Below are 24,905 nucleotides of genomic sequence, written 5' to 3'. Positions count from 1 at the left end.
TTGGAAATGCAATAAATGTTATACCTTTAAAAAAATTATTGAGTTTCCCAATGAGCTTTTGTCAGTGTGGAGTCTATCTAGCGATGCTTACCATATTGTAAATTAAAACTGAGACATCATTAAAATACAAGTACATAAATACGTATTCTACTAGCAGTCACAGCAGTGACATCAACTAATGTCATGTAGCTTCTGGTAAACTCCGCTGTACACTCATAGGGGAATGAGAATGAAAAACATGAAAGTATGATTGTGAAAACAGTTTAGATCTCACAGACCTCTGAAAATGTATTGGAAAATTAATTATCTAAAGTATACCACTGGGTGGCTCAGACAATTAAGCATCTGCCTTCAGCTCAGGTCATGATCTCAGGGTCCTGGGATGGAGTCCCATGTCTTGCTCTGTTCAGCGGAGAGTCTGCTTCCCCCTCTCTCTCTATCCCTCTCCATACTTGTGCTCTCTGTCTCTCTCTGTCAAATGAATAAATAAAATCTTTTTAAAAAGTTGAATATACTGCTGGATTACTGAATCAGGATATACTAAGGGTACTGTTTAATTGTCAAGTTAAAACCTTGTTTTTTACCTTTATGTTAAATCATTTTGTATTGTTAGTGTTGTAGACGGTTCTAATTATATAGCAAGCACAAAATTAATTTTTAATTTATGTTAAATGATAGTGAACATCTTTTTGGTTGAAATTATCTTCATTTAAAAAAAACAATAGTATCTGGAAATTGTGTTCAGTGTACATTTAAAATTGGGTTCTTCTCCATTGCAGTTCCGCAGTTTGAAACGGCATGTAATTATGTGGAAGCTACACTTGAAGAGTTCCTGACCTGGAACTGTGGCCAGCCTACTATGTCTGGACCATTTAGAGATTATGATCATTCCAAATTCTGGGCTTATGCCGACTACAAATATTTTGTCAGCCTATTTGACAACAAGGCAGATATTTTCCAGGTAAGTCAATGCATTCCTTTTAACCATGGTAGTAATTTATTCTTGAGAAAAGATCACAAATTAGAACTTATCTGGTACCTTATTCTTTCACTGTCATCTTCTCTCAAAAGTAGTCACTGTGTGTCTTAAGTATTTTATCCATTCAAGCTAAAAGATTTGCCCAGGTGAAGTGTAATGTTTGGCTCACACGGATGAGCAGCTTTGTCACTGTTTTCCTACTCACAAACTTCTTCCATACTCCCTCGTTCACCTTTAAACAGTGCCCAGCTTGTTGTATATGAATATGGAAGTGTAGATTGTGTATAGAACTTTATTTCCCCCTGACCTACATAAATGTTTTTATTCTGTTAGTGAGGCAGATGGAAGTACAGCACTGATTATTACTTGAAGAAGCATTGGCGAAATCCTGGAAGCATTCCAGGCTGCTGCTGCCATCCTTTCGTGCTCTGAGGGGTTAGTACAGGTTAATGGCCCGGGGCAGAGAGTGCTGGGCTCCTGGTGTTTGATTGCAGAAGTCCTGCAGAAGTATGGGAGTGCTTGCAGAAGTAAGAATGTGGAAACTCTTTGTCATGTGTTGACACAACTGACAGCAGAGTTTGCATACCACCATATCCTTTTTTAAATATTTTCTACCCCAAACTGCCAGCTTATTTTGTGGGGTGATTTCGCAAACTCCCTGTTCTGTTTTCTGTGTGTGTCTTGGGCATGAGGCAGGAATGGGAGTAGTTCCAGGAAGCTGTTTGGATGACTCTGCCTTACCCACAATCAGGTCAGGGCTCCAGAGTCCTTTATCCTGCCCCTGATCCTTTGTCCAGAGAAGTATTCCGCCATCACTGCAGGCCGTTGTGCTGTCAGAACCGAGCCCCCTGGACTGCTCTCCTCCTGCTCGTCACCATCACCCCCTTGCTGGACTTCCCTCTCACATAGGCTGCCAGTCCAAAAAACTTGTTTTTAAGTTTGTATTTAAATTCCAGTTTGTTAACATGCATGCAATGTTTCAGGTGTACAACATAGTGATTCCGCATCCCATAGATCACCCCCTGCCCAGCACTCCTTAATCCACATCACCCATTTCCTTTTCCATTCAGCCTGTGTTTTTCTGTTTTCACTTCAAGTCAAGGTGTAGATGCTGAGGTTACGTAGTTATATAATACAGTGATCAATAATTTGTAGCTTTAAAATTTTTTTTTAATGCTTACTTAAATTTTGCTTTTTATTTAAAAAGGGAAAATGTATCACTTGTCTCAGAATTGTTAGTTGAAAATATATTCTTCTTATAACTATGAAAGAATGCATCAGTTTTGAAAACATTCTGTAGATGCTTTCTGAATCCAAAGTCTATACCAAACCTATTTACGCATTTTTAAATGATACTTTTGAGATAATTTTTTTTCTTATAACATTATCTGTGACCACTTTATGAGTCTTTAACCCTGGAACTTGTAGATATCATAGTTAACTTTTAGAGTCTTTTATTATATTTCTTGTACTCTCACCTATCCTGTAGATTAGACTAGTACTTTTATATTCCATGTTTCAGGTAAAACATTGTGTAATAGTCATATTTATTGAGTACTTCTTATCCTTGGTATTTTTCTAAGTGTTTTACGTTTATAATCATCAAGTAACCATATAATATAATAATTATCCCTGTTGGAAGAGAAAAGAGGCACAAAGAAGTAAACCTTTTCTGAAAATCTGCAGCTAAGAAAAGAGTGACCCAAGCAGTCTGTCCTGTGAGCTTTATCTGCCACACTGTATGCATACACAGGGTCTGAAGACATCCAGTATTTTAGGGACCCCACAGCGGGGTAAGGACTTCCATGTCAGCTGAGTCTGGGCTTGCTCTGCCTTGCTTGAATCTCCCATATGACTCCCTGACTCTCAGTCACTTCATCTCAGCCCAGGCATGAAGCCCGGGGCAGGTATGTGTCCTGTCCAGTAAGTGCTTTTTGGTAGTGTGCCGGAATTCTAATTGAGCTCTTATACAACCTGGTGTTTTCATTTGAAATGAGTTTTCTGTCAGCTCACATTATGGTGATTAATCCACTGGCTTAGAACAGGGAAATCTGCTATGAATAACAAAATTTATTATGATTATATCATTTTTTATCTCAGAGATTTCTGAGCACCAAGTCTTACATCACAGGTATCTAAGATGTTTTCCTTTCATCACCATAATTCATTCATTCACCTAGTCTTATTACTTTACTGTTTTAAGCTTTCTTCCATCTGGTATAAAATGGTGGGTAGTTAAACATTAAAACAGATGAGTTTTTATTAATTCATTTATATTTGTTTTGTTTTTGTTTTTCATTTCATTTTATTTTCTTTCCAGTGCTCCAAAATTCATTGTTTATACACCACACCCAGTGCTCCATGTAGTACGTGCCCTCCACAATACCCACCACCAGGCTCAATAAAATCATTATTATGTGAACATAACATTTTTATGAAAATAACTATAATCAAATTTTTTTAAAATTTGTTTTGAGAGGACTGGCATTGTTTTTACATTTTTGCAAGACTTGTTAATGTCTGCCTTCATAGAAGACAGCTATATTCTGCTTCCTTGTATAGTCTTAAAATTTGTTGGTTTGTTTGAAGTATATGAGGAATATGTTGCTCACACACATATGCAGCTGAAAAAAATAGGACTATTTTAGAAACTTTTTAAGATAATTGTGAATTTTTTTTAATACTCCACCAAACTTGGGATGCCTAAGTGGCTCAGTTGGTTAAGCAACTGCCTTTGGCTCAGGTCATGATCTTGGAGTCCAGTGATCAAGTCCTGCATCAGGGAGTCTGCTTCTTCCTCTGCCCCTCCCCCGCTCATGTTCTTGCTCTCTCATTCTCTCTCTTTCAAATAAATAAAATCTTTAAAAAAGAAATACTCCGCCAAACTTGACAAGAGGTAGTTTCTTAAAGGTTTATTTGTTGCAATACAGAATCTGAATGCATAATCAATGAACTCTTTATACTTTTACAATAAAATCCATTGGTCCATCTTGCATAGAATGGCTCTTTTGTAATGCCTCTCATTGGCCATTTGGAAAATACTGGTTTGCTGAGTTATATAGATCTTCCAAATGTTGACACATTTCCATATACTTCATTTTTTAAAAAGTGACATTTGTTAATGTCACCTTTCTCATTAGGGAAGTATTTTAAGTATTAAGAAGCTTTCAGGCTCTTGTGTTTCTTGATACCAATATCCAAAATAATTTTCATTCTGTTCAAATATTTTCTAATTCCCCTTGTGATGTGTTGTTTGACTTATGGATTATTTAGAAGTATAATGTTTAGTTTCCAAATATTTGGGGATTTTCCAGCTATCTTCTGTTGTTAGTTTCTGTTAAATTAAATTAAATCCACTGTTGTCAGAGAACATATTTTATGATTCCAGCCCTTTGAAATTTATTGTTTACTGTCCAGAATATACTCATTCTTTTTTTCCCCCAGAATATAGTCATTCCGATGAATGTTCCAGGTGTACTTGAAAGTAATACATATGCTTCTGTTGTTGCGTTTTAAAAACGTCACTAAAGTCAATGGTTTAAGTCTCTTGCATTCCTACTAATTTTCTGTATGCTTGTTCTGCCCATCGTATAGAGAAAGGTATGGAGATTTCCCAATTATAATTGTATATATGTTTCTTTTTCAGCTTAGGTTGGTCAGTTTTTGTATCATGTATTTTGAAACTGTTATTAGGTTCATATACATTTTGGATTATTATGTCCTCTTCATCAATCAATCTTATATCATGATGAAATGATCCTCTTTCTCCTGGGTTTTTCCTTGTTCTGAATTCTACTTTGTTTAGGTTGTCTTTGGTTAGTGTTAGCATGAAAAAGGAATACTTACTATATGATTCCATTTATATAAAATTGTAGACTTGTAAATAAATTTATAGTGACCAAAAGATATCAAGACGGAGAGGGGTTACTAAGGATCACAGGGAAACTTGGACATGATCAAAATGTTGCCATCTTGATTATAGTGATAGTTTCTCCCATGTCCATATATGTAAAAAATTCACCAAAATTGTACACTTTAAATATATGCTGTTTATTATATATCAGTTATACCTCAATAAAGCTGTTTTCACAAAAGAATACAATGCTGCCTGGTACATTTTGGTTCCAGCATCTTGACACCAGCGGTTTCATTCACCACTTTTTTTGTGCCATCAATGTAAATGTTAACACAGTAAAATAGGCAAATATCATCTTAATAGTATTATGAACATAATTTCAACATTGCAGATCCTTTGAAAGGGTCTCATTGACTCCCAGGGGGGTCCACGGACCACCTTGAGAACTTCTGGTTTACAACATCACTTCTATATTACTCTCTATTTCTCTAGTTCTGACTCCTCCTTCAATCAATTCTAAAACAGTTTCTCATGAAGATACATGCTAAGTCATGCTACAAATTAAATTTTGAAATATATTTATCATGTTCACTAAAATTTCATGACTTAAAATTGTATAAGAATAGCATTTAAAACTCTCCCCAATATGACTGATGTGACCTGTCCCCTAGGCGTATGTCCCTATTGTCTCCTTGCTGTGGGCTGGACCACTTTGTCCTATGTCATCTTCTGACTTTTGCTCCTGCTCTTCCCAACTTCTGTCTCTTAAAATTCTACTTCTTAGGGTCCGGCTCAGATTCAGTCTTGGCTATGAAGCCTTCTCAACCACCGTACCCATGGCTATCCATCCCTTGCCTTCATGCCTGTATGTTTTATTTGAATTGTTATTTAAATGATGTGTGGCATAGAATATATGTGTCTTGTTTCTCTAACAATGTTAGCTCCTTGGGAACAGGGACTATGTTTTATAACTTTTTATTCTCCTAAACTGCTAACATGGTGCTGAATACATAATAGGTACTTGAATGATTACAGAAGAGAATTTTTGTTTTATCTTACCATTTCTAGTTTTGATAGTTCTTTGGTTCTTAGCATCGTTCAAGGAATGCTTTAATTTATACCCCTAGTTTCACCTTTGTCAAATTTTCTGTGGCTTTTAGTTAATCATAGCATTTGTCAATCTTGATAAGAATTTCTTAGCTCTCTTCAGGTTTCTACTAGTTTTATAAGTTTTTTGCTTATAAACTCTAAAATTTCCATCTATTAACCCTTTTCTTCCACAAATTAAAATTATCTACTGATAAATATATAAGATTTATATATACTGGTAAATACACTAGTGCATATACTGATATGATTGAAAAATATCCTAGAGTCTTAGAGGGGGCCAACAGTTGTGATTTTGACACTTAACTGGCTTTCATGTTTGGCAAATGAAATTAGTCCCATTCTTTTTTAGTTGTCCTATCACATCATTGAAAATCTAAATAAAACTTAATTTGGAACATTTTGTTCTCTACTTCCCAAGAAAGGTAGGGTGTTTGTGACAATATCACATAAAATTTCTTTCACTCATTAGATGAGAATAATAGGTCTTATCTTTTGTAATTATCAATAAGAATCATCATAATTGAAGCTATTCGAATCAACCTAGATCAAAAATGATTTTGCCCTGAGAATGTTTCCCAGATACGTTCCATTTAGTGTTGTGATTGAGATTGGCTGCTGTGAGTCTGGAGCCATGTTAAGTCACCAGGACACAGAATTGCACAAAATGCAATACTTGGAAGAATAGTTCTGACCTGTCTTGGACTTTATAACGTAGTTACGAGAGTATCTTGAAATTCAGCCAGGTGGTTTAGTAATGATTAAAAGGGTTTGATGGTTAGTGATGCTTTCTGATGAGGCAAATTGGAGTGTAAGAATTTGAGTTTTTATTCAAGCCTATGTGTGTAGAAAGCTAACTATCTCTTTCCTGTTTATGTTACCTATGGTTGTTTCCTAAGGAAGAAAGAGCCTAAGTACTTGGTAATTTATAATGTACATTTAAGGGTCTGTTTAAAACTTAAACTGAAGTATTTATCCTTTAAAAGTTTTATTGTAATTATAATTGTATTGTTTTAAAGTTTCATTTTTGTTGTTTTAACCAATATCGTGCCTTTTTTTAAGGCAAAAAGACTCATTATGGAATTACGTATAATCAGTTTTTCTATATTTTTTGATCTAGGCATGGAGAATTAGTAGAATGAGACAAGTTTTTATGTGACAAATAGAATCAAATTAACCATGACTATGAATCACCCAAACAGTATTTATAGGTAAAAGAAAAAATAGTTTTGAGTTGGAGTGTTCTCAGAGCCTAGAGCTTGCACTAACTAGCTCATACTGAATCTGGGCTCTGAGAGTACCCTAACTCAAAATATACCTTGTAGAATGAAATGGTTTAAGAATAGATTATTTTTTGGCAGTGTTTACATGGTAAGCTTAAAAAAAAAAAAAAAGCCGCTATTCTGTGTTATAAGCATTTACTAGTTTTCTTCAGTTCTTTGATTAAAGCTAAAATTATGGCAGACTTGGTTACTTGTACAACATTTTCAAGACGGTGTTTGATCCTGGAATAATTATTTAACTTGTTAATTGAAACAGATTTAGGAGTTACTCAAGTTCAGCATAAAAATAGATCTAGTTACCTAGATCAGTAACTCAGAAAATTTTTTTTTAACAAAGACTTTATTTATTTGACAGAGTAGGACCCAGCGAGAGAGGGAACACAAGCTAGGGGAGTGGGAGAGGGAGACGCAGGCTTCCTGCTGAGCAGGGAGCCTGGTGCAGAGCTCAGTGCGGGGCTTGATGCGGGGCTGCATGTGGGACTCGATGTGGGACTCAATCCCAGAACCCTGGGATCGTGACCTGAGCTGAAGGCAGACGCTTAACGACTGAGCTACCCAGGCACCCCAGTAACTCAGCAATTTTTGAGCATTTGTTGTACTCATTGTGTGAGGCCCTGAAGACACTAACCTAAATAAAATAAGACTGGCCTCCCATGGGACTTTGAAGTAGAATGCAGAAATCGAACCTTAGGATTGAACAGTATAAAATGTGCTATTAGAATTCAGTATTGTTCCTAACATTATATTATCACTTAAACATACTAATAGTTTTAGAATATTATGCATAATCTAGAATATTGAAGTGTAGACATTTTGAATTTTTTTTTTAATTCAAGCAGAGCTTTAAAGCCTCCTATTTAAAGTGTTGGGAACATTTTTAATTAAACAATTTTCAAAACGGATCCCCATTGCTGTTATATTTACATCACAAGGCAGGGCCACCTGAAGGAAAGAGAATAAAGTACCTGCCCTACTTTTGTGTTATAAACGAAGTTCATTTTTGTTGGTCAGCCAGTTTTCAACTACGAGTGAACAATAAATTTTGCTTATAATGCTCATTCTCTACAGAAGCTGTGCTACATTTATTTTTATCCTGAAACACTATAATGTGTTATTTCCACCTGTTTCTCTTAAGGCATCTCTTAACTGCCAATAAACTTCTAGATAGGTTCTGAGAAGCAGCTGGGAATCGGGGCTGATTACCTGGGGTTGGAGGAGGATAAAAAAGCAAGACTGGATTCCTGGTTAACTTCTTTAAGTGCTGGAGTAAAACCTGATATGATTTTCCTCTAGAATTGACCCTCCCCACTAGAGTATCTAACAAACTACCAAATTATAACAGGCCTATATTAGCACTTCTGTAGTAAATCTAATCTTCCTCTTTAATTAAAGAGTTGATGATCTAGACTTTTTGACTCTTTGTTTTATTGTCTTTTGTCATTTTCATTGCTTATGATCTATGCATTTTACTTGTATATCAATTATTTGGACTGAGAACATTTTTTTTTCTCTTTTTCCCTAGAGAAATGATGCTGATCTTGGCGGTTAGCTCTCCAGGCCAGCCTGGGGAAGCCTACTAAATTCATAATCTACTCAAAGCAGTTTGTAGAACTCTCCCTACTCCCACCCCAAAATGTCTTTAAGAGTATGCTTCTGGGATAATTTCTGTGATACGGGGTTTAGGACTAGCCAACTATAAACCTGGGAAAAAGTCTCTTACAGAATGGGATTATTGGGGAAAGACAGGTTTCATGGACTAACCTCTTGAATAAATTTGGATTAGGCCCATTAAAAAAACAAAATACAACCCAGTAAATTTGAAGATCTAACTGGACTTTATTAAACAATTCATGAATCAGGCAACCTCCCATCTAGCAAGTAGAAGGAAACTCCACTGAGCTGAACAAATTTTTAAAGGCAGAGAGAGGGTATTAAAAGAAGAAGAAGAAGAAGAAGGAAGAAATGTATTAGCAAAGAATGCATTGTTTAGGAAAGGTTGCCCTCCTAAGGGGAGTTTAAGAGGTCTGTTAGTAAATTTTCTACTCGTAACCAGAAATTCCATGTTGACTGGTTAAAGGTTACAGTTGTGGCAGGGAGGGGGATGAAATGCCATTAGGTTAAGTTTTAAGTCTTGTTTTACTGATTTAGGGCCTTAACCTCAGTGATGGCCATTTTGAGCCTGTGGTTGTTTGGGGGTTTTGTTGTTGTCTTTAGCAGACTTCATGGCATATAACAGATAACCCTGAATAGAAGTTGCCTAACTAAATGCATACAGTTAATTTTTTTTTCCCCCTCATGTAAGGAGAGTTCAGAGCTGCAGTAGCTTGGGCTGTAATGGAGGCTATGTTATACCAAAGAACCCAAGTTTTAATTCTTTCTGTTTTAACCTTCTAAGCATGTGGCTTCCGTCCTCAGGACTTTGGAATACATCCTTGCATTCCAGGATAGCCATCATAACTATATCGCTGAAAGGAGGAAGGAAGGACAGAAGTCTGCTCTCAGCTCTCTGTCTCACTTTTGGGGAACTTTCGCAGAAGTCCCCCTAACAACTTCTCTTTAATACTTAGAATTTAATCTCATAGCCCCACTGAACCGCAGGGGAGGCTAGAAAATGGGTGTCTCTTAGCGGACATCTCCCTGAACACAGTTGGAAGATACAAAGGAATACGGGCAATTTCTGCCACATCCTGCTCATGGAACAGCATGAAAAATTAAAGCAACATTTATTTAAATAAGAAAGTGTAGTTATTACAGGGTATCTGCATGGAGCAAGCAAGTGTAGAGTCTGGGAGAATTGCATCATTTTAAAGGGAGAGTTCCAAGATGAGTCCTGCCCTCTGTACCATCATTCTTTTGTGCATTGCTCAAGATGCTCAGGGCTAATGCCTGTGTAGCAGGGGAAAGAGGCTTTTGAAGTTGGTGGAAGAGCAGTTCTCAGGAAGCCACAGGTCTGCAGTTTCAAGGGGAGTTCCTATGGCCAGATGCTTGGGGCAAGATTATTGACAGTCATTTATTTCATGGCTAATTCCATAGGTTAGCAATCTGCTGTATTTCTCACTGGAGCAGAGGAAGGGAAAAGAGACTGAGAAGGGTGAAAGCCAAATTCAATTGTTCTTGACCTCTTAATTTATTGAACCATTGTGTGATAGTGATAGACATTGCCTGTGGCTTTTTTTTTTTTTTTTTTTTGGTTATTTATATTGTTTCAAGTTGATATCTCCAACTACATTGTAAAGTTTTAATATGATAATAGAGATGTTTATGTCTTACAGTCTCCATCCTTGATTAGCATATCCCATGTTATCAGTCAGTTATGTTGATTTAAGTAGATTTGGTGTGGTCCTGATTCTCAACTCCCTCAGCTCCTGCATTCCATTTATGATCCTGAAATACAACTTGTAGATGACATAGTTACCTTCGCATGTAATTTTAAAAAATTGTTAAAAATACCTTACTTGTGACAGAAAGGAACATTTTAAAGGAAGTAATTTAAAATAAAACAGCATATATTTTGGTGTGTTCATGCTCAGTGACTACACTAGAAGACATAATGAAGTAGTCAGTCCAGGTATGTGATTAAGTAAATCACCTCCAAAACCATATGCCATCCTTTTGAATGGATACCACATTCCATTTACTCCAGAAACCAGGGCCAACACTGATGCACACTGGTCTGCAATGCTCTTTTTCTGATATTGCAGACTGTGAAGGAGCTTGCTAAGTTCTAGGTGAGGCTCTCCCAAATGACTGTTGTCATTTGCTTTGTGTTAGAATTGTTTAGACTTGGGCACTGGCCTGGAATGATGAAAGAATCCCAGGACCATACCTACCAGATTTATATTCGCCCAAGGGAAAAAAAAAAGGATTCCAGAGCAAAACAGAGTAATTAAGTGCGCCAGCCAGTAAAAAACATTAAAGGTAAGGTAAGGTAAGGATAGATAAATGTGGTAAGGATAGATAAATGTGGAAACTAGATTTAAGCTCTGCTATGTTAGACTCTGCCAGTTGCTGAAACTAGTGAGGTATGTAAGTGATGAAAAGACAGAAAAAGACTGTAAAATGTGAGTGTTTATTCATTCTACAAATGCCTGTTTTTCAGGTACTGTGCTAGGCTAGATAGTCGCAGAGCCCTGGTCCCCTTTCCTCAGGGAGCTCATATTCTAGTGGAGAAGACAGACCAGTGACTCTAACCAGTAATGGCCAATTGTCCTAAGTGTTATGAAGTAAACAAAAATGGGCCCAAATTAAGAACAACAGGAGAGGGACTTCCTTTACATAGGGTAAGTTGGGAAGCTTTCTCCAAGGATATGATAAATTTAAGCTGATTCCTAAAAAATGAGAAGCTAGCCATGTGAAGGGAGGGTCAGGAGCTTTCTAAACAGAGTGAATAGCATATGCAAAGCCCTTGAAGAAGGGAAAATTTACCCTTTTGGGGGCAAAAAAAAAAAGCCATTGTGACTAAAGCCTGGCCAATGAGATATGCAGAGGGTTAGAAGGCATCAGAAAGGTAAGAGGGCCCTCATCATACAGGCCCATGACTGAGGCATTTGGACCTAATTCTAAATGTAAAGCAAGGGAGTGACAGGTCTTAAAATTTTTAAAAGATTGCTCTTGCTGTCGGGACGCCTGGGTGGCTCAGTTGGTTAAGCAGCTGCCTTCGGCTCAGGTCATGATCCCAGCGTCCTGGGATCGAGTCCCACATCGGGCTCCTTGCTCCGCAGGGAGCCTGCTTCTCCCTCTGACTCTGCCTTCCACTCTGTCTGCCTGTGCTCGCTCTCGCTCGCTCTCTCTCTGACAAATAAATAAATAAAAATCTTTAAAAAAAAAAAAAAAAAGATTGCTCTTGCTGTAGTGAGGAGACTGGGCCAGAGGCAAAAAGAGTCAAAGTTCTTCAGAAGGAAGAGACCAAGAGAGAATGACACGGTTGCATGAGGGGGAGTGGAAGCATTTAAAGAAGTGGCATTTACACTGGGTCTTCAAAGAGAAATGTGAACTGGGGTGTGGGAGAGCTGCTGGCAGAGGGAACAGCAGAAGCAAAAGCAGGGAGGTGTGTGGTCTATACCAGGAGAGCTGTAGAGATGGTGGGGCAGAGGTCTCCTACCAGAGCCTGCGTCCCCTTCACTATTCCGGAATGCCATTTGCGGCATTTCACACATACCTTCACACATAATTTTTAAAAACAATTGAAATGCCCCTGCTATAAAATACAGGAGAATTTAAGCAGAAATATGTGATTTAATGTATATTTATTCAAACCTGACTATATTAGGAGTCATAATGAACTAATCAGATACCTGTACCTACTTGTGACCTACAAGGAAAGGTTCAATTTTTAAGAATTAAGATGAAGTCCCACAGAGTATTTCCAAAATTGTATACTTAACATTTTTAAATGAGGCTAAATAAGTATATTTGTATCTATACTTGTAGAGTTATTACTATGAGATAATATAGGCACAGACTGATCTTGGTGGATATATTGCTGGCCCAAAAGCTATGCGTTGCAGTGCTGTTGGTGGTCTGCTTTTCAAAATGGTGAGCAACTCCTGGTAAAGCTGCACAGAACACAAAGCATAGTCCTCTCTTGACTTACTGAGTATTTTTGTTTCGGGAAAACTCAGTATATATGAAAACCATGCCAAAGATCTTCTGATGTTATGTGAAGTGGAGTTGGAGTCCTACTTTCAGGGAATTAGAATCACATTTTTCAGCAGTATGAAAATTGTGCAAGATACAGAACCTTTCTTTGTTGTGTTGAGCTGCCTCCTGACCTCTGTACACTGAATACCAGTAGCACCCTCCTCCCACTTGTTATGACAGACAAGAATGTATGCGTGTTTTGTTTTGTTTTGTTTTTAACAGTACTGTCAAAAGTTGCATCCCTTGGGTTCCACGTAGAAAAATGAGTTAAATGGGTGTATCGACCTTCAATCTCATAAGGATTAAGAGAGATAATACACATGAAATGTTAGTACTGGGGTCTGGCCTGCTATAAAAATTCAATAACCAGGTGGTGATAACCTGTTAGCAATTGAAATGGTGGGTCTGGCCTTAAATAGGAGAGAAGTTAGGACTTGAGATAAGGCTTGGGAGTCTTGTAGACAAGTTGATTTAAACATTGTAAAATGCCAGGCAGAAATGAAATAAGATTTAATTTAAGAGGGATAAATGTAGAATCCCATGGCTTTTTCCTACAATCTGTTAGTAAGTCAAGGCTGAAGAGATATAGGCTAGTATAGCTAGGCCACCATTCCTAAGAAAAAGGCAGGCAAGCCAAGATGAGCTATGGCATAATTCCGTTGCTGAAACTGTCCGATAGTACATGAATGGTATAATGTCCAGGTCATTCAGTGCTGTCCATAGACAGGGTTTCATGTAGGCTGTGTCTGGGGTTGGGGAGTCAGGCTTAAGAGTGCTGTTGACAAAGGTAGTTGAGAAGATAACAACTGGAGGGGAAAGTTAATGCTACTGAGTTTAGGTGTTAAAAAAAAGAAGAGCCATGACAGTTTTTCAGATAATTTAAAAACAGCAATTTTTGGCAGAAGAGAAAATAAATTTGTCTGTAGAAGGCAAATCTACAACCTTCTGTGAATTAAATGAAAGCAGATATTTTATTGTGAGCAGTTGTTTAAAAAATTCAACCAAGTAGATTCAAAGAGCCCATTGGCTTTGTTGAAGAAATCAAGACAGCATCCCATCTAGCAAGTGGGGAGAGCTAGAAGATGGAAGGTTTTTATAGAAAGAAGGCTGGGACAAGAAGTTATTAGCAAAGGTTAAAAAAGGGTTGATTCAGGTAAGAACACCTTCCTTAGTGGGAAGGGCACATGGAGTTTTATCAAGCAGAATACCTCAGCTTCCTTTGCGGGTCGGTGTGGAGATGGCCCATGCGATGGATTACCTCATTGGTGCTGACCAGAAAATTCCTGATCTACTATTTAAGACCCCATTTCTGGGAGAGGTTGAACTACAGTTAAATATTAAGGCCTGGTTTGGTGACTTGGCCTATCACTTATGCAAGTAACTCCATCCATAGTCTGCAGTTTTCTTTTTAACACAGACACTTTTCAACCAGACACTTGATTGTTCTTTTCAGCGATGGTGTCAAATAGAATTTTATGGATATAGATGATTTCTAGACTTTTCCAACTGTTGAGGTGGATGTGGGAATAGACTCCAGGGTAGATCACCCCACCAATCACCTTTATTCATTTCACTGTTTCCAGCAAGACTCAAGGTAGATTCCTTCTGTACCCACTTTGATTTCAGACATTTGACTCTTTAAGTAGCTGAACACAATTGGCAGAAAAGCCTCAGCTCTTAAGAGTCTGGGAGTGGGGGCACAAAATAGGTACACTAAATGCTATTTTCTGACAGATTTCCTTTTCTTTCAGCCTTTGGTTTTCCCGACCAATCTGCAGCTGAATTTTAGGTAGTTTAGGTCACCCTGATCTAATCATTCCCAAATAATTTTTCCTTTTTTGTCATTGCTGTCAGTCAAAGCCTCTTGCCAATTTCTCATATAACCCCTATCCCCCATAGGTAAATCTTCTTCTGTGATTCTTTCTAAAGCAGTGCTCTAGAGTAGAGTTTCTCACAGGGGGTCTTCCAAGTGACTCCCTTAGTATATGTGAATTGTGTACATGTGTGAATTTCTCTGAGGAGAGGGGTGTTACCACTCATTAGTTTCCTAAAGGAGTTTATCTCTAAGATTAAGAATCACTTCCACAAGGCTCTTCTTAGGTAAGGCAAATCTCTGTTTGTTGTTGTTGTTGTTTGTTTCTACATTGCAAGTCTTCCTGCTACCTTTAGTTAAATTCCACACTGAGGCGTGGTGGATTGTTCAGCAAGGACCAGAATTAATTGGAAGCCTCTTCTAAGTTCCCTGCATGGACCAAGAGCCTTTCATTAGTGACTGTAGAGCACCTTCTGCTCACTTCTGTCAGAGCACTTGCCACATTATATGAGTTGATTTATGGGACTGTCTTCTATTACTAGATTTGAAAGATAGCCCTGTGTTGTGTTAGTTTATGTATTCTGAACACTGAACACCATACCAAGATCAGAACCATTTACCCATAATAAGCCAACAGATTCTTCTTTCCGTGCCAAGGAACAAATGTTTTAAGCACTTACTCTGAGACAGGTATTATGTTAGGCATGGGGAATACAGAGGTGAGCTCCCTGTGCGGAGCTTATGGACCCTATCAAGAGGGCCAGGATCTTTGCCACTCCTTGGAGCAGCTGTGTGGGAGTCGTATGTGAACGCATTTACAACAGCACTGACCTTATAAGAATTCCCCCTCTGTAACAGACATTAGTAATATGCCCGTCATCCACTACTTTCATTACTCAAAACAAAAATGAAAATGCTTTTTCTTGTCTTCCTCAAAACCACCCATTAAAGGTCCCTCTAAAATCCTCTTTCTCTTTGACTAAGGCTGTTAATGGTTTGTCTCTAAAAGTAGAAGGGGTAGATGGAAGATACTGATAACAGAAGTGTCAGCATTTAGGCCCAGGTCCTGCACATCGAAGTTTTTTGTTTTGTTTTATTTTTTAAAACTCAATAGGAAAAATTCATGATTTAAAAAAAACAAATAGGGATACCTTGGTGGCCCAGGTCATGATCTCAGGGTCCTGGGATCAAGCCCTGCATCACATTAGGCTCCTTGCTCAGCATGGAGTTTGCTTCTCGCTTTGGCCCTCCCCCATGTTCTCTCTCCCTCTCTTTCTCTCAAATGAATAAGTAAAATCTTAAAACAACAACAACAACAAACGAGCAGTTAGCCCCTTATTCCAACCTAAAGAAGAACAGAGCAGTTTGTTGAAAGCAAGAAGCTTTGCTGCTACCTCCTGGCCCCTAAGGGGATGCAAAGGATCCAGGTTTGAGAACTGTTGGACTAGATGGTATTTATAGGTCAGTAGTTGACTAAGGCATGATTTGTCCACAGAACCAGGCATAAGGAGAGCCAAGTTGGGAGCACTGTGCTGTCTATTTTAAAGTTCATTTCTCTTAAGGAGTTCATGATTTGGGGGAGCATAGCAAAAGTCATCTATGGATATGTATTTCAAAAGATATGCAGACCCTACCTGGAGGCTCTGGTTTAGTAGGTGTGAAATAAGGTTCCAGCATCTATAGTTTTAAATAACTCCATTAACCTAGGAGAAGGCTTAATGTCACTAGAGTGTAAAAAGTTAATACACTAATTACACCTAGAAATATCTGCACTGCTTTGAGAAAGTATGGCTTTCCAGCTTCCTGAGTTGAGCTTCAGAAACTTATACATTTATATTTTTATTTTTTTACATCTTTTTAAGTTTTTATTTGAATTCTAGTTAGGTAACATACCGTGTAATATTAGCTTCAAGTGTACAATATATAGTGCTTTAGTAATTCCATACATCCCCGGAAGCTCATGCAAGTGCACTCCTTAATGAGTTACATTTTAACTTTTAGAATACATGACATAACATTCTATTTTTGTCATCAGAGACTTCAAAAAACTTCTGTTTCATTGCATTGCTGTTCCTGCTGCCTGAGTTAAACATTCTTCCTCTAGATATAGGCATAATTATGTCTGTTGTTTATTTTCTCTCTCCAACCTCTAAAATGTAAGCTTCGCTTGGCTGGACATACTTGTCTTTCTTATTCACTGATTCATCACAAGATTCTAGAACAGTCAGTATTTGTTGGAAAAACTACTCATGGTGAGGTACTTCTATTGGTTTAAATCTATTGCTTTAAAAGATTTCTTGGATTGCTCTGGAAGCCTAACCTCCTCTGTCTATAGCATTTTCTATAAAAGAGTATTCCAACTGCCAAAAACCGAATGTGCAAGTACAAATATGTAACACTACCATACAGTACATTTGGTTGGTTCTTGACGGACTGTAACTTTATTTTCAAAACAGGATGTGATATGGTCTGACTTCGGGTTTCCTGGAAGAAATGGACGGGAAAGTACATTGTGGATCGGCTCCATGGGGGCCCATACACCCTGTCATCTGGACTCCTATGGTTGCAACTTAGTATTCCAGGTCCAAGGAAGGTAATGCACAGGTGCATGCGTGTGTGTGTGTGTGTGTGTGTGTGTGTGTGTGTGTGTGTGTGTGTTGCACAGGAAGAAGAATGAGGATCAGGCAGGTGGCAGACCCCAAGGTTTAGTCCCAGCTCCACCCTGTCAGCCTGCCTCATGACCAAGACCGATCTGTTGGCCTCTGGTTCAGTTTCCTCCCTTTTGAAGTAAGGGGGACAGGTCAAATGATGGTTTCCATGTGTGTCTCAATTCTGATCAGGATTACCTTCAGAGTCCTGATCCTAGAGCTCCAGGATTCCACTCTCAGAACAGCTAGACAACTGTCTGCTTAGCTCTGTTATGTAAGAGTCTGCATTTGTAGTGTTCAAAATTCTATTTAAAAGCAGGAAGACCCTTTTTTCAAATCTAAATAAACAAGAGTGGAGCAAGGTTGCTGAAAGAAAGAGGCTTTGCTGCTACCTTCAGGCCACTAAGGAGATGCTAGGGGGCCTGGTTTGGGAACCACTGAATGAGATGATATTTATGGCCCCTTTCAAGTCTAAATTTTAGTCTGTGCCTACATGTTGACACAATGCAGTATGTTCTTACTTTAGGTAAGTTCTTCTCCATCTGTCAGGCATACTTCTGATAGTCCCTGGTTCCAGGATTTCCGTGAGAATTTACATGTTTCTGCTAGTTGGAGGATCCACTCAGAATGTTATAGTGTAGCTTATTTTCTCCCAATTAGTGATGCTCAAGTCTCCTTTCCTGGTCTTTTGAAACATTTATAGGACAGTACAGAGGGAAAAAGAGAAATGGCCATTTCTAAGTTCTCAGACCCTTGAGACATGAAAAGGATTATCAGTGGATCCAAAAGAAACAGTGAATAAGTATGTGAATAGATTTCATAGGTGATGTATTTTGAAAACTATAAAATAGTGTAAGACAGTCCACTTCTGGATTCATTAAGTCCTTATTAAAGGATCTAGGACATTTCAGGTACATTATTATGTGTTGTGGATGCTGCAGTGATCCACGAGTACCTGGTCCTTGCCCTTAGGAAGTTGATAGTCTGAACCTTAAACTTGGTAAGAGAGGTATCATTGCAAGCAGCTGTTTCCCATGTGTTCTGAATTGGGAAAGAAATTCAGTTGGGAAAACATTATCAATGGGGCGCCTGGGTGGCTCAGTGGATTAAGCCGCTGCCTTCGGCTCAGGTCACCATCTCAGTGTCCTGGGATTGAGCCCCGCATCGGGCTCTCTGCTCAGCAGGGAGCCTGCTTCCCCCTCTGTCTCTGCCTGCCTCTCTGCCTACTTGTGATCTCTCTCTCTGTCAAATAAAATAAATAAAATCTTTAAAAAAAAATACCTGGGTTCTTTCTGTACCATAAAATCAATATAACTTTATTTTAACTTTATAATAGAGCATATTTTCTGGTTTCATAAGCTCTGGAATAGTAAAATAACTCCTCAGTAAATACTCCTGGAGTAGGCACCATGTGTTACAGAGGGAATGGAGTTGAATGAGTAAGACACTTCTCTGCCTGGAGGGAGTTTATAGTTAGAGTACAGGCAAGCCCACAGGCAGTGTGATAGAAGGCAGAATGAACATGCTCTTGAGGAAGGTTTCATAGAGCTGTGGGACTGAAAACTAGGAGAGATATCGTTTCTGCTAGAAAGATTAAGGAAGATTTCAGAGAGGAGCTGTCATTTGTGATGGGCTTTGAAAGATGGGTGAATGGTCAAGACATGGGAGAGCAGAGCCCTAGAAAAGGATGTGGTATATAGAGAAAGAACCCTGTGAACTGTCCAGTATAAGTTGTGCATTGGAAACAAAGGGTTTAGGTAGGAAAGGGAGGTTGGAGTCAGAAGTTTACTATCAGGCAAATAACCTCTTACTCTCTTTTCAGCAAGCAGGACAATGAAACGTTTTTTGATCAAGGGATGACCTTGTGATTGACCACCTTTTCTGATTAATAAGACAAGGATGCATATGCAGTTGACCCTTGAGTAATGAGGGGGTTAGGAGTACTGACCCCCGCATTGTTGAAAATCTGCATATAACTTTTGGTTCCCTAAGAACTTAACCACTAATAGCCTACTATTGACTGGAAGCCTTACCAATAGCATAAACAGTCAATTAACACATATTCTGTATGCCATATGTATTATATACTGTATTGTTACAATAAAGGAAGTGAGAGGCTCCTAGGTGGCTTAGTCGGTTGAGCATCTGACTCTTGGTTTGGCTCAGGTCGTGGTCTCAGGGTCATGGAACCCAGCCCTGCATCAGACTCGGTGCTCAGCCCAGAGTCTGCTTGAGATTCTTTCCTCTCCCCCTCCTTCTGCCCCTCTGTCTGTTCACATGCTCACTTATTCTCTCTCTCTCAAATAAATAAATAAACAAAATCCTAAAAGAGAAAAAGTAAGCTAGAGATAAGAAAATGTTATTAAGAAAATCATAAGAAATCTAATACAGTACTGTATTGTATTTATGAAAAAACATCTGCACGACGTGGACCCATGCAATTCAAACCCCTTGTTGTTGAAGGGTTGACTGTATATTTTAAGTGGAGCAAAACAAATTGTATGCGATTGTTATCTTCATGGCTATTCCTCTAGGAACACAGCCATGAGGCAGAGGTAGGAAGTGGGATCTGAAGAGGTCAGGAGCTCTGCAACCTAGTTCTGGGCCCACCACCAACACTAGTCCGGTGAATGACACTGAACCAGCACTGGGTCTCTTTCCCACTACTTTGGAGGTAGAATTAGCCTGATGATCTCTTGAGAGTTCTTCCAGCTCTGACATTCTAAACACAGTAAATGCCAAGAATTCTCCCAAACTGGTCATAACTATGGTGGAATGGAGCAGCTTTTATCTCTAAGGCAAAGTAAGACTTTAGTGTCTACTTCTTCATTTGAAAATTGCAGCCAACTGAAAGGCACACAGTGGTCCCGCCGTAACTGCAAGGGATGACGAGAGAGCTTTAAGCCTTTCCTCAGAACTAGTTCTCTCCCTCTCCCTTTCCCTGCCCCGTTCTTCTCCCTGTCCCCCTCTCTCTTTCTCTTTCTCTCTCTCTCCACTTGCCCAGCTGTGTATTTTTGTCTGCGTGTCTTCCTTTTTCACATTTCCCCTTCCTTGCCTCAGATGTCCCCGCTCTGGACTTGAAGTATGGGTGTGTCTGGTGTCTTGTGGTTTAAGATTTATCCACCTCAAGTTTTCAAAAAATTTTAAGTACTGAAACATTTATAGTTTTCTCTTTTTGAAAATTCCAATATTTTACCACTTTTTAGTTGGGTGGCATCATTTGGGCCTCTTTCTTCCTTGTGGATTAACTTAACACAAGGTTGACTTAAGGAATTTACAATCCAAACTGGGAGAAGAGTCTGGAAACTCTTTGATGGCTAGCAGTATGGGTGGCTGCTCTGCAGAAGATAAGAACACAGATATTTGAAAGGGAAGGGTCATTCAGGATAGCCCTAGAATCAGGGACAGAAACAACTTATGAGAGGTAGACTTTGACTTGAGTTAAGAAAGAATGATCGGATGGGGCACCTGCACCCCAGTGTTTATGGCAGCAATGTCCACAACAGCCGAACTATGGAAAGAGCCCAGATGTCCACAGGCAGATGAAAGGATAAAGAGGATGTGGTACATACAATGAAATACCACTCAGCCATCAAAGAAAATGAAATTTTGTCATTTGCAACAAGGTGGATGGAACTAGAGGGTATTATGCTAAGTGAAATAAGTCATCAGAGTAAGACATTAATCATATGATCTCACTGATTTGAGGAATTCAAGAAGCAAAACAGAGGATCATAGGGGAAGGGAGGGAAAAATAAAATAAGATGAAATTAGAGAGGGGAGACAAACTGTAAGAGACTCTTAACCATAGGAAACAAACTGAGGGTTGCTGGAGTGGAGGGACGGGTGCAGGGATGGGGTAACTGGGTGATGGACATTAAGGAGCACTGGCTGTTATACACAACAGATGCATAGCTGTACTCTACATTAGAAACTAATGATACACTATATGTTAACTAATTGAATTTAACTAAAATACATTTTTTTTAAAATGATCTTACGAACCATATCCTGTCCCAGCAATAAGGTTGCCTCAGGGCATTAGGAGATAATCCACTGGCTGCCGCCTTATCTCCACCGGGTGTCTGCCCAGGAGATTCCGCTACTGAGAGATGGGCCAAGTGACCCCTGAGATTTCCCCTGTATTCCTTTATGGACTGAATGAAAATGGAGACTTAGCTCCTGCCTTCTTAGATGTTTTGTCTCAAGTTCAGAGTACTAACTCTTACCTTTTTTTTTTTTTTTTTAACTAGGAAAAGATGGCATCTCTTTCCTCCCGAAGACACCCCTTTCCTTTATCCAACTAGAATCCCTTATGAAGAATCTAGTGTGTTCAGTAAAATCAATGTTGTCAATCCTGATTTAAAACGTTTTCCTCAGTTCCGCAAAGCTCGAAGACATACGGTTACACTAAACCCAGGACAGGTAATGGCAGCCTTAAAACACTGATTGCCTGTCAGTGCGTGCCCCAGCTAGAACTTCTTTCATGTCCTTATACCATATTGCCTCCCCACCAATACAAATGAAAATGATTTTTTTCCCTGCTGCTCTCTGCTGTTAGAAGGCTTCGGAACAAACTTCTCAGCTTCACAGGTCATGGAACTATGGGAAGAGGGAATATAGCTCTTTTTACTGGTGAAGAGGAGAATAACTTTGGAGGAAAACAAGGACTTACAATCTTTTTTTTTTTTTTTTTTTTTTTAAGATTTTATTTATTTATTTGAGAGAGAGTGCTAGAGAGAGCATGAGCCAGTGGCAGGTGTGGCCGGGCATAGGAGACAAGCAGACTCCCCACTGAGCAAGGATCCCAGACACAGCCAGATCCCTGAAATCATGACCTGAGCCAAAGGCAGACGCTTAATTGCCTGAACCACCCAGACGCCCTTCACAGTCATTTTTAACAAGGTTAAGAGAAAGTGTCAAGGCATGGGTACTTGAACACCCCTGGAACGTCTATTCACAGTTACTGTCTTTTCAACTATACCAGAACCCAGACACGTAAAATGCAGTTGGGAATGCATCCAGGTGGTGAGACAACAAAGGCAGAATGAACTGAGATTGATTTGCTTTAAACAAGCATGGATGGTCCTTTTATAAAGAACTGTGTCTGAAACATTTCCAAAGATTTTGTTCTTAGTGCTGCTGTCCAGTAGGGAAAACCACCTCTACAACATTGGCATTTGCTATCTGATATTTTATTAATGACATGAAAGGTTTTCTTCATCTCTTAAGGAGATTTTCTTCCCTCAATTATTCCTGCCTATTTTCCTTTACCCCCTTCTCACTGGCCCTTTTCTGACTCCCTTCCCATGTGAATACTCCAACTCAATTCATTTGACTTGAGCAACGTGCTTCAACCTATTAGCTGTTGCTCCCCAGGCACCTGTCCCCCAGCCTCTGACAACCCCTCATCTATTTTATATCTCAATAGATTTACCTAATCTGGACACTTCACTTACATGCAGTCATACAAGTGGCCTTCTGTATCCGCCTTCTTTCACATAATATAATCCTACAGAATAGTATCAGTACTTCATTCCTTCTTATGGCTGAACATATTACATTGTTACACATATATTTTTGCTTATCCATTCATCTGTTGATAGACATTTGAATTGTTTCTACTTTTTAGCTATTACTGAAGAATGTTGCTGTAGACATTGGAGAACCAGTTTTTGGGTGAAGGTATATTTTCAGCTCCCTTGGTTATATACCTAGGAGTGAAATTGCTGGGTCCTGTGGTAACTCTGTGTTTAACTTTTTGAGGAATTGCCCAGCTGTTTTCCATGGCAGCTACACCATTTTACATTCCCACGAAGTAATGTGTGAAGGCTCTGATTTTTTCACCTCCTCACCAACACTTGTTCTTTTCCATTATTCCTGTTATTATCATAGCCATTCTGGTGGATGTGACATGCTTGGTAATTAATTTTTTCTTCTATTTTAATAGCCAGATTTAAACACATGGTTCTGTCTGTGGTATCAGTGTTCCTTACACCCTGCTTGTTCTTTAATCTACCAACAACTGGGTCTGTCTCTTACCACTGTCTTATCAGATGAAACATACATGAACTAATGATTTAAGTGCAGTGCCCTTCTTAGAGCTCTGTTCTCCTAAAAGGTGCTCTCTTCCTATCTCCTAGCTTCACCTTGCTCAAAGCTAGTGCCACCCATTTTCCAAATCTGAAGCCCCAAACCCTTGGATCAGCCTGTCTGCTCTGCTCAAACTTCCATGGGTACTAATCTCATACTGAGTCTGGACAAATGCAGTCCTTCTTGACTCTGGCTGTTGCTTTTGTTTTCTATACCTTCCTGTTTAGATCTCTAGATCTTACTAGTTGGGCCACTGTAAGAATCTCCTGTCCTTCCCAGACTCTCCCATGATACTGCTATTTTAACTATCCCCCTACTAAAAATTTCTTAGTGAGGCACCTCGGTCATTCAGTCAGTTAAGCATCTGAGTCTTGATTTCAGCTCAGGTCATGATCTCAGGTTCGAGAGATTGCCCCCTGTATCAGGTTTTATGCTGAGTGGGGAGTCTGCTTAAGATTCTCTCTCTCCATCTGCACCCCCCCAAAATTCCTTAATACTTACAGAATAAAAAGGAGATTCTTTATTCTAAGTTAAGGGCCCTCCTCTGGCCCTAACCTAACCCTCTCAATTTATCTCCCATTGCCCTGTCTGCCACAGTGAGACCGACCTACTTGCTCTCCCTCAACAGTCCAACCTCCCTTGTTGGCACTACCTCTCCCTCCTGGCATGTCCTAATTCTTTGCTGTCTCTACATGGTCCCCTAACCCTGGTTCAGACCACATTTCATGCATGCCAGGCTGCTCCTGCCATCCATGGTTCATGCCGATGTCTCCCTCTTCTGAGGCTCCCTGGCACCAGTGTTGGCTCCTTTGAGTCATATACCTAGTGCCCCCTTTCAACGTGCTGTTTCTTCAGTGGCTAGATTTTACACTGTGAGAAGACAGAAACTACTTCCTCTAGTTTTCCCTATACCCTTTCTCAGAATGCATGCAGCTGTTTTGCAGTGGAAAGGAGGAAAAATTAGAATCTATGTCCTTTACTAAGATTTAGTTGCAGGCAGTGCAGACCCAGGATTAAGGAGAGTAGAAGTTGGGGAAGCTGGCAATAACATCCTTTATGGAACATATGAACTCGCTGGTTAAAAAAAGAAAGGGGTTGTGAGGTTTTTTTCCTTGTTTTCCTTTCCAACAGAAATATTGCTATGAATTCATATTGATTCCTAGCTTTGTCAATTAGGGTCTGATTCTGACATTAAAACAAAATGTGCTGTTCTTGTGCTAACTTACTTTTTGTTTGTTCGCTTTTCAGGTTCTGTTTGTTCCCAGACACTGGTGGCATTACGTAGAATCCATTGATCCTGTCACTGTCAGTATAAACTCATGGATTGAGCTGGTACTTTTTTTTTTTTTTTAAATAAATGTAATCCCTGCTTTTAAGATATGTGTGTGTGTGTGTGTGTGTATATATATATATATATATATATATATATATATAGCCTAACTATAAAACTTAGTGATTAAATGTAACCAACCAATACTACTTCGGT

At 39.0% G+C, this 24,905-nt stretch overlaps 1 protein-coding gene across 2 annotated transcripts in view; it reads left to right on the top strand.

The window, feature by feature from the left end:
- The window catches only part of HSPBAP1 (HSPB1 associated protein 1), a 63,239-nt gene that overhangs the window by 23,255 nt on the left and 15,079 nt on the right, over positions 1 to 24,905 (top strand). For both annotated transcript variants that reach the window (XM_059391069.1, XM_059391070.1), the window contains exons 3-6: positions 780 to 961; positions 17,135 to 17,271; positions 21,580 to 21,751; positions 24,668 to 24,751. In XM_059391069.1, the coding sequence (XP_059247052.1) occupies positions 780 to 961; positions 17,135 to 17,271; positions 21,580 to 21,751; positions 24,668 to 24,751 (575 nt within the window). The remainder of the gene's footprint in view (positions 1 to 779; positions 962 to 17,134; positions 17,272 to 21,579; positions 21,752 to 24,667; positions 24,752 to 24,905) is intronic.

This window comes from Mustela nigripes, chromosome 2 (assembly GCF_022355385.1).
Source record: "Mustela nigripes isolate SB6536 chromosome 2, MUSNIG.SB6536, whole genome shotgun sequence".
NCBI lineage: Eukaryota > Metazoa > Chordata > Mammalia > Carnivora > Mustelidae > Mustela > Mustela nigripes.
This window is presented reverse-complemented; position numbering and strand designations above follow the sequence as displayed.